Source organism: Gopherus evgoodei, chromosome 7 (genome assembly GCF_007399415.2).
Source record: "Gopherus evgoodei ecotype Sinaloan lineage chromosome 7, rGopEvg1_v1.p, whole genome shotgun sequence".
Taxonomy (NCBI): domain Eukaryota; kingdom Metazoa; phylum Chordata; order Testudines; family Testudinidae; genus Gopherus; species Gopherus evgoodei.
In genome coordinates, this window is record NC_044328.1 from 130267450 (window position 1) to 130280567 (window position 13118).

Below are 13118 nucleotides of genomic sequence, written 5' to 3' on the forward strand. Positions count from 1 at the left end.
AGGTGACCTCCTGGCCTGGGAAAGGAACTGAGCAGAGAAGGAGGGGCTGGAGGGGGTGGTTAGTCTGGAGCTGGCTGGGGACGAGGAGTGAAGTGCAGACGTGGGGGGTCTGGCTCACTGCCCCCCAGAATGGACCCAGCCGAGGGGTCCGGTTCACTGTATCTACAAGCTCTGTTTTAGACCCTGTTCCTGTCATCGAATAAACCTCTGTTTTACTGGCTGGCTGACAGTCACGTCTGACTGCAAAGTGGGGGTGCAGGACCCTGTGGCTTCCCCAGGACCCCGCTGGGGTGGGCTCACTGTGGGAAGTGCACGGAGGGGCAGAGGATGCTGAATGCTCCAAGGAGAGACCCAGGAGGTGAAGCCCTGTGAGCTTCTTGCCCTGAACAAGTCTGCTCCAAGGGAGAGGAGGCTCCCCAGAGTCCTGCCTGGCTTTGTGGGGAGCAGTTCCAGAGCATCGCCCGGGGACCCCGTGACACCCATCAGCTTCATAGGGAGCAGTGCCAGCATCGCCCAGGGCCCCCGGGGCAGAGCCAGCATAGCCCACCGGCTTCGTAGGGAGCAGTGCCAGCATCGCCCGGGGACTCCGTGACGTGGCTGCTGGTGGAAAGTGACTCATGGCTCAGCCAGGGCACCAGCAGGTTCCCTGTCACATCTGGAGCTGGCCTGGCCCACGGCTGCAGCTGGCAGCGCCATGGGCACTGAGCAGCTGCTGGAAGGACGCTCCCTGCTCTGCGAAGCCAGGTGACGTGGCTATAGGCCTGGCCTGGCATCTCCCTGCCCAGCACAGGAGGCAGCCAACCCATGCCTGGCCCAGGGAGAAGCGGGCGCTGTTAGGCACCCAGAGAGGCCACGCGGGAGTTCCGGCGCCAGGACCTTGCGCCCCCCTGTGCAGCCGTGGGGGGAGGAGGAGGCTGCTGAGGGCAGCTCCCGCCAGCCCCTGCCCTTACCGAGTCGATGAGGATGAAGGCAGCCGGGTGGCGCTGGGCCATGCCCGCCCGCTGGAGCCGCATGGTGACCTCGTACTGGTTCCTGGGCTCAAAGCAGAAAGGCCGGGACAGTAGGGCGTACCTGGGGGCAGGAGGGCAAGCAGTGTGGGTGCGCCGATGGGACGAACAGTGGGGGCTGTGACACAGGGGGCTCTGAGCTCAGCCTGGTGTGGGACAGGGATTGGAGGTGGGAGTGGGGGTGTGAGCCCAGCCCAGTGTGGGACAGGGCCCACGGGGGTGAGCGCAGAGTGGGACAAGGCCCGGGGCGAGGGTGGAGGGGTGAGCCCAGCCCAGCGTGGGACAGGGCCCGGGGGTGGGGAGTAAGCACAGCCCAGCATGGGACAGGGCCCGTGGATGAGGGGGTGAGCCCAGCCCAGGGTGGGACAGGGCCTGGGGATGGGGTGGGGAGTCTGACCCCAGCCCAGGGTGGGACAGGGCCCGGGGGTGGGGGTGGGGGGGTGAGCCCAGCCCAGTGTGGGACAGGGCCCAGGGGGGTGACCCCAGCATGGGACAGGGCCGTGGGGGAGGTGAGCCCAGCCCAGTGTAGGACAGGGCCTGGGGGGTGGGTGTGGGGGGGGGTGAGCCCAGCCCAGCATGGGACAGGACCCGGGGAGGGGGGGTGAGCCCAGCCCAGTGTGGGACAGGGCCCGAGGGTGGGGGTCAGAGGGGTGAGCCCAGCCCAGCGTGGGACAGGGCGTGAGGATGGGGGGGTGAGCCCAGCCCAGCATGGGACAGGGCCCGGGGAGGGGGGGTGAGCCCAGCCCAGTGTGGGACAGGGCCCGGGGGGGGTGTGAGCCCAGCCCAGCGTGGGACAGGGCCCGAGGGTGAGGGGGTGAGCCCAGCCCAGTGTGGGACAGGGCCTGGGGGTGGGTGTGGGGGGGGGTGAGCCCAGCCCAGCATGGGACAGGACCCGGGGAGGGGGGGTGAGCCCAGCCCAGTGTGGGACAGGGCCCGAGGGTGGGGGTCAGAGGGGTGAGCCCAGCCCAGCGTGGGACAGGGCGTGAGGATGGGGGGTGAGCCCAGCCCAGCATGGGACAGGGCCCGGGGAGGGGGGGTGAGCCCAGCCCAGTGTGGGACAGGGCCCGGGGGGGGTGTGAGCCCAGCCCAGCGTGGGACAGGGCCTGGGGGTGGGTGTGGGGGGGGGTGAGCCCAGCCCAGCATGGGACAGGACCCGGGGAGGGGGGGTGAGCCCAGCCCAGTGTGGGACAGGGCCCGAGGGTGAGGGGGTGAGCCCAGCCCAGTGTGGGACAGGGCCCGGGGGGGTGTGAGCCCAGCCCAGCGTGGGACAGGGCCCGAGGGTGGGGGTCAGAGGGGTGAGCCCAGCCCAGCGTGGGACAGGGCGCGAGGATGGGGGGTGAGCCCAGCCCAGCATGGGACAGGGCCCGGGGAGGGGGGGTGAGCCCAGCCCAGTGTGGGACAGGGCCCGGGGGGGTGTGAGCCCAGCCCAGCATGGGACAGGGCCCAGGGGGGTGGAGCCTAGCCCAGCATGGGACAGGGCGCGAGGATGGGGGTCGGAGGGGTGAGCCCAGCCCAGCGTGGGACAGGGCGCGAGGATGGGGGGTGAGCCCAGCCCAGCGTGGGACAGGGCGCGAGGATGGGGGGTGAGCCCAGCCCAGTGTGGGACAGGGCCCGGGGGGGTGTGAGCCCAGCCCAGTGTAGGACAGGGCCTGGGGGTGGGTGTGGGGGAGGGTGAGCCCAGCCCAGCATGAGACAGGACCCGGGGAGGGGAGGTGAGCCCAGCCCAGTGTGGGACAGGGCCCAGCATGAGACAGGACCCGGGGAGGGGAGGTGAGCCCAGCCCAGTGTGGGACAGGGCCCGGGGGGGTGTGAGCCCAGCCCAGCGTGGGACAGGGCCCAGGGGGGTGTGAGCCTAGCCCAGCGTGGGACAGGGCCCGAGGGTGGGGGTCAGAGGGGTGAGCCCAGCCCAGCGTGGGACAGGGCCCAGGGGGCGGGGGAGTGACCTCAGCCCAGCATGGGTCAGCTGGCACGGGCTGGGCTGGACTGGGGTCCCGGCGGTGTGCCCCCTTGGCGGGGCTGGCTCCTAGCCTGGGCAGCAGTGGGTGAGGTGATGCATTGCGACACTGGCCCGAGCAGCCTGGCAGCGAGGGCACCAGTGCCGCGCGAGGGTCCCCAGCCACGAGCCCCCGTCGGCTCTCACCTCTCGGTGTGCGGCAGGCTCTCCCTGTACCTCTGCTCCGAGGGCAGCACGTTCCCACAGCGAGGGCTCGTGGGCAACGCCTGGGCACTGATGCTGACGCTGGCCTCCCAGTCCTCTGTGGACTGCAGGGAGAGGGGTTAGGGGGTGCCCCCCAGCTGGGTCCCTGAGGGCGGCAGCCTACAGCCCTATGGAGGGAGTGGGGGCACTGCCAGGGGGCGGGCCCCTGCTGCTCCTGGGCAGGCTGATGGCTGATGTGGGGGGCAGGTGCTGGCAGCGGAAGGAGCCCTGGCTGGGAGCTGAACGGAGCGTCCCTCGGGGCAGCCTGCTCCCGACCTGGGCCCCTTGCCCAGGACAGCGGAGCTGGGCGCTGAGTGTGGCCTCGGGGCTTGGCCCCACACACCAGGGGAGCCCCTCCCCCAGCAGCTAGGCCTGCCAGGTGCCCAGTTTTTGACCGGAAAGTCTGGCTGAAAAGGGGACCTGGCCGTGCTCGGTCAGATGTACTGACTGGACCCCCAAGTCCAGTCACCGTGGGCGGAGGGAGGTGCTGGGTCAACCCACGGGCACCAGCCCCTGCTCAGCCAGGGTCGCCCCCTACGCGGCCAGCAGCAGTTCCTCCCCCACCCCCCCAGCAGAGGGAGCCCAGCTGCGGGGGGAGGGGGAGGAGATGGAGACATCCAGCAAGTGACAGGGGTGGGGCCTTGGGGGGGGGAGAAGCAGAAAAGGGGCGGAGCCTGGGGAGAGGTGGGGCAGGGGGTGGGGCTGGGAGTTTGGTTACCAGCATTTTGAAAGCTGGAAACCCCATGCCCAGCCCCCCTTCCCCCATCAGCCCCAGGCCCGTCCCCCCATCCCCCACCAGTCCCACACACCAGAGGAGCCCAGCGCCCAGCCCTCCCCCGCCCCCATCAGCCCCACGTGCCCTGCAGGAGCCCGGCCGTCCCCTCCCCTGCTGGTATCCTGCCCCAAGGTGTGCCCCTCCATGCCCCGCACACCTCGGGCTCGTAGCGGATCAGGATGTCGTACTCCATGGCGTAGGGGATGTTGCTGATGTGGAAGGACAGGCCGGCCCCATCCCGCACGCGGGCGAAGCCGGGCCCCGTCCATGTGATCATGTGACCTGCGTGCTCCCGGGACACCACTTCCACGTTGGGCTGGGGGGCAGAAACCTGGGTTAATGACTGCCCCTCCACTGCTGCCCTTTGCCCTCACCTCGCCACGACCCTCAGCCCATCCCTGTCCCCACCCGTCCACCACTGCCCCTTTCCCCACCTGACCCCACCTCACCCAATCCCTGCACCCCACTACCCTCAGCCCATCCCTACTCCCACTCCTGCTCCCTGATATCCTCCCTTGTGTGACAAAATGGGAATTCTTTGTAGTGCTTTGTATTAATCCTGTGTGTGCCTCAGTTTCCCCGTACACCCTGCATTGCTGCCCAGTGGTGGGAGGATTTCAGCAGACACTACCGTGCACAGCTACAGCACAGCTTCACGGGGCTCTCCCCTTGCTTCACTAGCCCCCCTCCCCAAGAGGTGGGCACGGTGGTCAGGGAAGAACCCCCCGTGGGCCTTGTTCTGTCCATTGAGGGGGGAGCGGTCCCTGTGCAGTGGTCAGGGCTCTGCCTCCATGGGAATTCTGTCCATCCTTGCCTCCGTTTCCCCTTGGTGCTGCAGTGTTGGGGAGGGGAAAGGCCTGGGTGCTCTCTGGTGGTAGGGCTCCTTGCCACCTGGCCTAGGGCCCTGGACCCGGGCAGTTTTGAGAAGACAATGGCAGTCCCAGTCACTGGGACTTTGGAACCCAGGAACCAGGGAGTGTGGATGCCACGCCCGAGGACCCAGCCATGACCGCCCAGCTGGGAACAGAGGGCGGAGGGGCAGGGGGGTTAAGCACTGGCTGTGGGAAGTGTGTAGAACTGATAAATGAAATTGTTTTTAATTGTTCACTTTATTAATGTAACTTCTGTTCACCATCCACTACACTTGTCTACATTGTAACTTCTGTTCACTGTTCGCCATATTGGAATTCAAACCCCATTTTAAAACACTCACTCCATTTTGTAAAAGCTTCCTCCAACTTTCATTTTTGCAAACCCTGCTGTAATCTTATTAGTTTAGTTGAGCTGTGTGACTGAGGCATGGATGGATGATAAAATCAACCTCCAGCTCCAGCCTGTCCTGATGAAATAGAGTTCAACCCACCCCCGGCTGAAGATGCAAACAAGAGCCCTAACAAAGTAAGCAGTGTCCACCCTAAACAGAAAAGGTGCAATGGAAGGAAGATCAAAGCCAGGTCCGAGGCTGAAAGTCGCCTGCAATTGACGGGTGATCAATCACCAAACCCAGAAGCAGTGACACAGCAAGACCTGTAGATTCTGGATTCAAACTAAAGCCTACAAAAAGGATGGGTGAGATGGGAGACTTTGGAGGGTAACATTCTGCTGCCAACATGGAAGGATATCGGTGCATGCCCAACAGAGACCCAGCTTGTCCTTGTGCCCGGCTTTCCTGGCCAGTTAGCCGCCACAAGCTACCAACCCAAGCTGCAAACTCAAGCCACGAACTCAAGCTATGTCCAGGACTGGTGTGACGTTATTGATATAAACTGGGACCATATAGAACATGGGTTGCAACCAAGGTCCTGTAGTGGTGCCAAATCTTATGTAAAGGGGGTCATATAAGGTGTCTAAGACCAGGTTCTGGGTTGCTGGTTAGGATTATGCTGTCTGTATGCCTGTATCATTTGGTTGTTGAAGTTACCAGTATTGGATCTATACTGTCTGTATGTCAAATTTGTGCTGTGTTTCTGGGAAAACTCCCAGACAAGTGGGTGTTGGCTCTGCTTAGCCTGCTTGATGGCCCATTAAGGACCATCAGCTACACAACTGACCTATGGAGAGAAGGCAGATAGGCCTCGTAACTCAGCAAAGTGCAGGGACTGGCCCATGTGACTCCAGACTCCATTTTGCTGTAACTTTCCACAGTAAGAACAGAGAGGTTCTTACACCTGGAAGAGCCTATATAAGGCTGATGCCTCATCTCCATCTTGTCTTCAGTCCTGCTTTCTACCTCTGGAGGGACTTTGCTACAAACTGAAGCTCTACACAAGGGACTGATGACCCATCCCAGCGGGGGATGTTCTCCAGAGACTTGATTTAAACCTGCAGTTTACTCCATCACTGCTACAAGCCTGAACAAAGAACTTTGCCATCACTGTATGGAATTGATTCCATTTAACCAATTCTAGCTCTCAGCTCTATCTTTTTCCCTTCATGAATAAACCTTTAGATTTTAGATTCTAGAGGATTGGTACCAGCGTGATTTGTGGGTAAGAGCTGATGTGTATATTGACCTGGGTCTGGGGCTTGGTCCTTTGGGATCGAGAGAACCTTTTTCTTTTATTGGGGTGTTGGTTTTCATAACCATTCATTCCCAGGACGGGTGGCACTGGTGGTGATACTGGGAGACTGGAGTGTCTAAGGAAATTGCTTGTGTGACTTGTGGTTAGCCAGTGGGGTGAAACCGAAGTCCTTTTGTCTGGCTGGTTTGGTTTGCCTTAGAGGCAGAAAAACCCCAGCCTAGGACTGTAACTGCCCTGTTTGAGCAATTGGTTCTGAATTGGCACTCTCAGTTAGGTCCCACCAGAACCGCATCGTCACAACTGGTAACTATGCAGCAGCTGCAGAACATCTGATGGATGAGTGTGTGTGTGTGTGTGTGTGTGTGTGAATGGGTGTGTGTGTGTGTAGGTATTAGGTATAATCTGTGTGTATAAGGATTAAGATATTAGTTATTGGTCATAAATCAAATTATCATAATAAATGAGGCATCTTTGTCTTGCCCCCTGAAAAGATCCTGTGTAGTTTTGTCTGTGGGGGCCTCCCGGGAGTCCGGCAGAGGATCAGACAGACGGGAGGCAGAGTGGGAACCCAGGGGGTCTCTACAGCTTGGCTGGGCTCTGTGGGAACCGTCCTTTCTCTGGGCTCCCCCAGGGCTGCCTGCGCTAGGTTCAGGGGACTGATGAGCTGGGCTGGGCCCACGCTGCTTGTCTCTCTGCCAGCGCTAGCAGAGGGGGGCTGCTCCTTAGGGTGCTCTGAGTCTCTGCCCGGCTCTGTCTCAGGGGGACTCGCTGGGCAGAGCTTGTGGGCCAGAGCAGTGGGATGGAGCCGAGGCCTGAGCGGGACCCCTGGGGCTCTGGCCCACTGCAGGGGGCCCCCAGAGCCGGTCCCAAAGCTGGGGCCATGCCAGACGGGCTGGGGAGAGCGCCGGTGCTGTGGGCCGACTGAAGGGGCGCTGCCATTAGCCCCACATCCCGAGGCAGCCTCTGGGTGAAGGGCAGACCCCCTGTGACATTATTGATATAAACTGGGACCATATAGAACATGGTTTGCAACCAAGGTCCTGCAGTGGCACCAAATCTTATGTAAAGGGGGTCATATAAGGTGTCTAAGACCAGGTTCTGGGTTGCTGGTTAGGATTATGCTGTCTGGATGTCTGTATCATTTGGTTGTTGAAGTTACCAGTATTGGATCTATACTGCCTGTATGTCAAATTTGTGCTGTGTTTCTGAGAAACATTCCAGACAAGTTGGTGTTAGCTCTGCTTAGCTTGCTTGATGGCCCATTAAGGACCATCAGCTACACAACTGACCTGTGGAGAAAAGGCACATACGCCTCCCATGTGACACCAGACTCCATTTTGCTGTAACTTTCCACAGTAAGAACAAAGAGGTTCTTACACCTGGAAGAGCCTATATAAGGTTGATGCCCCATCTCCATCTTGTCTTCAATCCTGCTTCCTACCTCTGGAGGGACTTTGCTACACGCTGAAGCTCTACACAAGGGACTGATGACCCATCCCAGCGGGGGTGTTCCAGAGACTTGATCTGAACCTGCTGTTTATTCCATGACTGCTACAAGCCTGAACCAAAAACTTAGCCATCACTGTATGTAATTGATTCCATTTAACCAATTCTAGCTCTCAGCTCTATCTTTTTCCCTTTATGAATAAACCTTTAGATTTTAGATTCTAGAGGACTGGCACCAGTGTGATTTGTGGGTAAGATCTGATATGTATATTGACCTGGGTCTGGGAATGTGGGGATGTGTATATTGACCTGGGTCTGATTCTTTGGAATCGAGAGAACTGTTTTCTTTTACTGGGGTGTTGGTTTTCATAACCATTCATCCCCAGGACGGGTGGCACTGGTGGTGATACTGGGAGACTGGAGTGTCTAAGGAAATTGTGTGTGACTTGTGGTTAGCCAGTGGGGTGAGACCAAAGTCATTTTTGTCTGGCTGGTTTGGTGCCTTAGAGGCGGAAAACCCCCAGCCTAGGGCTGTAACTGCCCTATTTAAGCAATTGGTCCTGAACTGGCACTCTCAGTTGGGTCCTGCCAGAACCGCGTCGTCACACCCCCCGTCAGCCTAGAGCTGTGCACAGCGGGGCAGGTCGGCTGGGCATCGGCACCCCCTGAGCACCGGAGCAGGTGTAGGTCTGGTGGGGCCCCATGGGCGACCCCAGGGGAGGAATGGGACCTGGGGGGCTGATCCAAGGGACTGTTTGAGAACTGGGGCATAGCCCCAACCCTGTGGATCTGTGACATCCCCCCACTCCCCGATTCCTGCCTCTAATCCTCTACCCCAACCCCCCCCCGCCCCTTACCTTGTGCTGGGGCTGCCGACTGCGCCGGGACAGGGCTCGGTGCCGCAGGAGCCGCATGGCACTGCGCTGGCGTCGCAGACGCCCCTTCCGCCCGTTTGGAAGCCCACTGGAATACTCCAGGCAGTCCGGGGGGGCCTCGGGGCGCAGTGCTCCCTGCAACGGGCCAGGGTCAGCCTGGCAGAGCGCCGGGGCACCCCAGGTGGGGAGTCGCCGGGGGGGTACTGATGAGGGGCCAGGAGGCTGCCGAGGGGGGCTGGGGTTAGTCTGAGGAGACCCCATGACCATGGCAGGCACTGGCTGGCTAGAGGGATGCTGACACCGGGCTGCTGCTGGGTCCTGTTGGTCAGTGGGGGGCATAACCCCTGGCCTAGACCCCGTCCTGGCACCAGAGACTGTGCCCCACAGCCAGGGAACTGCACTCAGGAGGGGCAATGAGCTCTGTGGCCCCAAGACCCTGCGCCCTGGCCCCCCTTCAGCCCTGGCCCCTGCACGCTACCCCCCTCGGCCCTGGGACCCATGGGTAGCCCCCCCGGCCCCAGGATCCCATGTGCTGCCCCCACCTCAGCCCTAGGACCCTGCCCCCCTGTGACCCCTTCCCCCCCCAGCCCTGCGACCCACAGCAGCCCAGCGTCTGGTGCCTGCACTCACCGGCAGCGTGGAGTGGCTGGGCGCATGGCCAGTGGCATGCTCCGCCTCGTAGCTGTAGTAGTCCAGGGGTGCACAGAAGTAGCCGGGTTGCACCTGGTCACACTGGCGCCCAATGAGGTGGGGCCGGCAGGGGCACAACCCGTCCTTCATGGAGCACCTGGGGGCGGCACAAGCCCTGTCTGTCCGGGGCTAAGGAGGCCTGCCCTACCCTGTCCGTGGGTCCGGGGGAGCCAGCCCAGCCCAGGGTGTCTGTGTGTCTGTCCGAGGGCAGAGGCCGTGGGGGAGGGGTGAGAGGCCAGCCTGTTACCAACCAGCCCTGAATGCCCTGGTTCCACCCCACAGCTTGTGTCCCACCCCCAGGGGGATGAACTGGGCATGCTCTTACTGTCTTATCCAAAGACTGCATGCCTCAGTTTCCCCGGTTTGTTACTCAGGTCTGTGGGACAAGGGGGGTGAGCTTTGCAGTGACCCCTAGAGGCCAGGTGTGGCTGTGATGGCCAGGCCCCCTCCTCTGCCAGGATCAGCCTGGGGGGTTGGTGCAGCCTGGGTGATCGGCTGGCAGGGGATCAGAAAGGAAAGAGGAGGGGCAAGGGGCATGAGGGAGGGTTGCCAACTCTCCAGGTTTGGCCTGGAATCTCCCGAATCGGCATCGGTCTCTTGGTGACTGTTGCAAGCCATCCGGCAGTTCTACGCCGGGTCCCCGCCCACTACCCCATCCGTCACCCAGCCAGCGACCGGGGGGCCTTGCTCCCTCCGGGGTGGGGCTCCAGGGCAAAGCCAGGCGGCTGGAGGCTCAGAGGTGCGGTTCCAGGAGGCACAGGGGCCTAGGGCTTAACCCTCGAGAAGGGGGATCCTCCCAGGGGCTGAGATAGCCCAGGGCCTGGGAGTGCCTGACACCCGGCACCCCTGAGCCACGGTGCCACCACTGCCCCATGCCTTCCCCCTGGTCATGGCACTGCCAGCACCACCACCACCCCCGCTGTGCCCACTCCCCCCAGCCGTGGTACCGCCCCATTCCCCCCCCGGTCATGGTACTGCCCCCTTCCCCTCTCTGGCTGTGGTACCACCCCCTTCCCCCCCGAGCCGTGGTACTGCCTGCTATGTCCACTCTCTCCAGCCGTGGCACCACCCCATTCCTCCCCCAGCCATGGTACTGCCCCCTTCCCCACTCTGGCTGTGGTACCACCCCCTTCCCCCCCAGCCGTGGTACTGCCCCCTTCCCCCCCGCTGTGGTACCACCTGCTATGTCCACTCTCCCCAGCCGTGGCACGACCCCATTCCTCCCCCAGCCATGGTACTGCCCCCTTCCCCCCCGCCGTGGTACTGCCTGCTATGTCCACTCTCCCCAGCCGTGGTACCACCCCCTTCCTCCCCAGCTGTGGTACTGCCCCCTTCCCCCCCAGACATGCTACTGCCCCCTTCCCCCCCAGCCGTGGTACTGCCCCTTTCCCCCCCCACTGTGGTACCGCCTGCTATGTCCACTCTCCCCAGCCGTGGCACCACCCCATTCCTCCCCCAGCCATGGTACGGCCCCCTTCCCCCCCAGCTGTGGTACCGCCTGCTATGTCCACTCTCCCCAGCCGTGGTACCGCCCCATCCCCCCCCCGGCCATGGTACTGCCCCCTTCCCCTCTCTGGCTGTGGTACCACCCCCTTCCCCCCCGAGCCGTGGTACCGCCTGCTATGTCCACTCTCCCCAGCCGTGGTACCGCCCCATTCCCCCCCCCGGCCATGGTACTGCCCCCTTCCCCTCTCTGGCTGTGGTACCACCCCCTTCCCCCCCGAGCCGTGGTACCGCCTGCTATGTCCACTCTCCCCAGCCGTGGCACCACCCCATTCCTCCCCCAGCCATGGTACTGCCCCCTTCCCCCCCAGCCGTGGTACTGCCCCCTTCCCCCCAAAACATGCTACTGCCCCCTTCCCCCACAGCCGTGGTACTGCCCCTTTCCCCCCCGCTGTGGTACCGCCTGCTATGTCCACTCTCCCCAGCCGTGGCACCACCCCATTCCTCCCCCAGCCATGGTACTGCCCCCTTCCCCGCCCAGCCGTGGTACCGCCTGCTATGTCCACTCTCCCCAGCCGTGGTACCACCCCCTTCCCCCCCAGCCGTGGTACTGCCCCCTTCCCCCCCGCTGTGGTACCGCCTGCTATGTCCACTCTCCCCAGCCGTGGTACCTCCCCATTCCTCCCCCTGTCGTGGTACTGCCCCCTTTCCCCCCAGACATGCTACTGCCCCCTTCCACCACCAGCCGTGGTACTGCCCACAGTGCTTGCTCCCCCTAGCTGTGTTACTGCCCTGTTCCCACCCCCAGCTGCGGTACCGCCCCCTTTCCACCCAGCTGTGGTACTTCCCCCTTCCCCCCCCAGCCGTGGTACCACTTCCTTCCCCCCACTGTGGTACTTCCCCCTTCCCCGCCCCCAGCCATGGTACCACTTCCTTCCCCCCGCTGTGGTACTTCCCCCCTCCCCCCCAGCCGTGGTACCACTTCCTCCCCCCACTGTGGTACTTCCCCCTTCCCCCCCCAGCCGTGGTACCACTTCCTTCCCCCCGTTGTGGTACTTCCCCCTCCCCCCCCAGCCGTGGTACCACTTCCTTCCCCCCGCTGTGGTACTTCCCCCTTCCCCGCCCCCAGCCATGGTACCACTTCCTTCCCCCCGCTGTGGTACTTCCCCCTTCCCCCCCCAGCCGTGGTACCACTTCCTTCCCCCCACTGTGGTACTTCCCCCTTCCCCCCCAGCCATGGTACCACTTCCTTCCCCCCGTTGTGGTACTTCCCCCTTCCCCCCCCAGCCGTGGTACCACTTCCTTCCCCCCGCTGTGGTACTTCCCCCTTCCCCCCCAGCCGTGGTACCACTTCCTTCCCCCCGCTGTGGTACTTCCCCCTTCCCCTCCCCAGCCATGGTACCACTTCCTTCCCCCCGTTGTGGTACTTCCCCCTTCCCCCCCAGCCGTGGTACCACTTCCTTCCCCCCGCTGTGGTACTTCCCCCTTCCCCCCCCAGCCGTGGTACCACTTCCTTCCCCCCGCTGTGGTACTTCCCCCTTCCCCCCCCAGCTGTGGTACCACTTCCTTCCCCCCGTTGTGGTACTTCCCCCTCCCCCCCCAGCCGTGGTACCACTTCCTTCCCCCCGCTGTGGTACTTCCCCCTTCCCCCCCCCAGCCGTGGTACCACTTCCTTCCCCCCACTGTGGTACTTCCCCCTTCCCCCCCAGCCGTGGTACCACTTCCTTCCCCCCGCTGTGGTACTTCCCCCTTCCCCCCCCAGCCGTGGTACCACTTCCTTCCCCCCGCTGTGGTACTTCCCCCTTCCCCCCCAGCCGTGGTACCACTTCCTTCCCCCCGCTGTGGTACTTCCCCCTTCCCCTCCCCAGCCGTGGTACCACTTCCTTCCCCCCGCTGTGGTACTTCCCCCTTCCCCCCCAGCCGTGGTACCACTTCCTTCCCCCCGCTGTGGTACTTCCCCCTTCCCCCCCAGCCGTGGTACCACTTCCTTCCCCCTGCTGTGGTACTTCCCCCTTCCCCCCCAGCCGTGGTACCACTTCCTTCCCCCCGCTGTGGTACTTCCCCCTTCCCCCCCAGCCGTGGTACCACTTCCTTCCCCCCGCTGTGGTACTTCCCCCTTCCCCCCCCCAGCCATGGTACCACTTCCTTCCCCCCGTTGTGGTA

At 63.1% G+C, this 13118-nt stretch overlaps 1 protein-coding gene across 1 annotated transcript in view; it reads right to left on the reverse strand.

Annotated features, from left to right (window-relative positions):
- LOC115654873 (laminin subunit beta-2-like) overlaps window positions 1–13118 on the reverse strand; it is a 66932-nt gene that overhangs the window by 29546 nt on the left and 24268 nt on the right. Inside the window, exons 14-18 of the mRNA XM_030569734.1 lie at window positions 9453–9609; window positions 8805–8957; window positions 4137–4295; window positions 3148–3269; window positions 951–1071 (exon numbers count right to left, since the gene is read on the reverse strand). Of these exons, the coding sequence (XP_030425594.1) occupies window positions 951–1071; window positions 3148–3269; window positions 4137–4295; window positions 8805–8957; window positions 9453–9609 (712 nt within the window). The remainder of the gene's footprint in view (window positions 1–950; window positions 1072–3147; window positions 3270–4136; window positions 4296–8804; window positions 8958–9452; window positions 9610–13118) is intronic.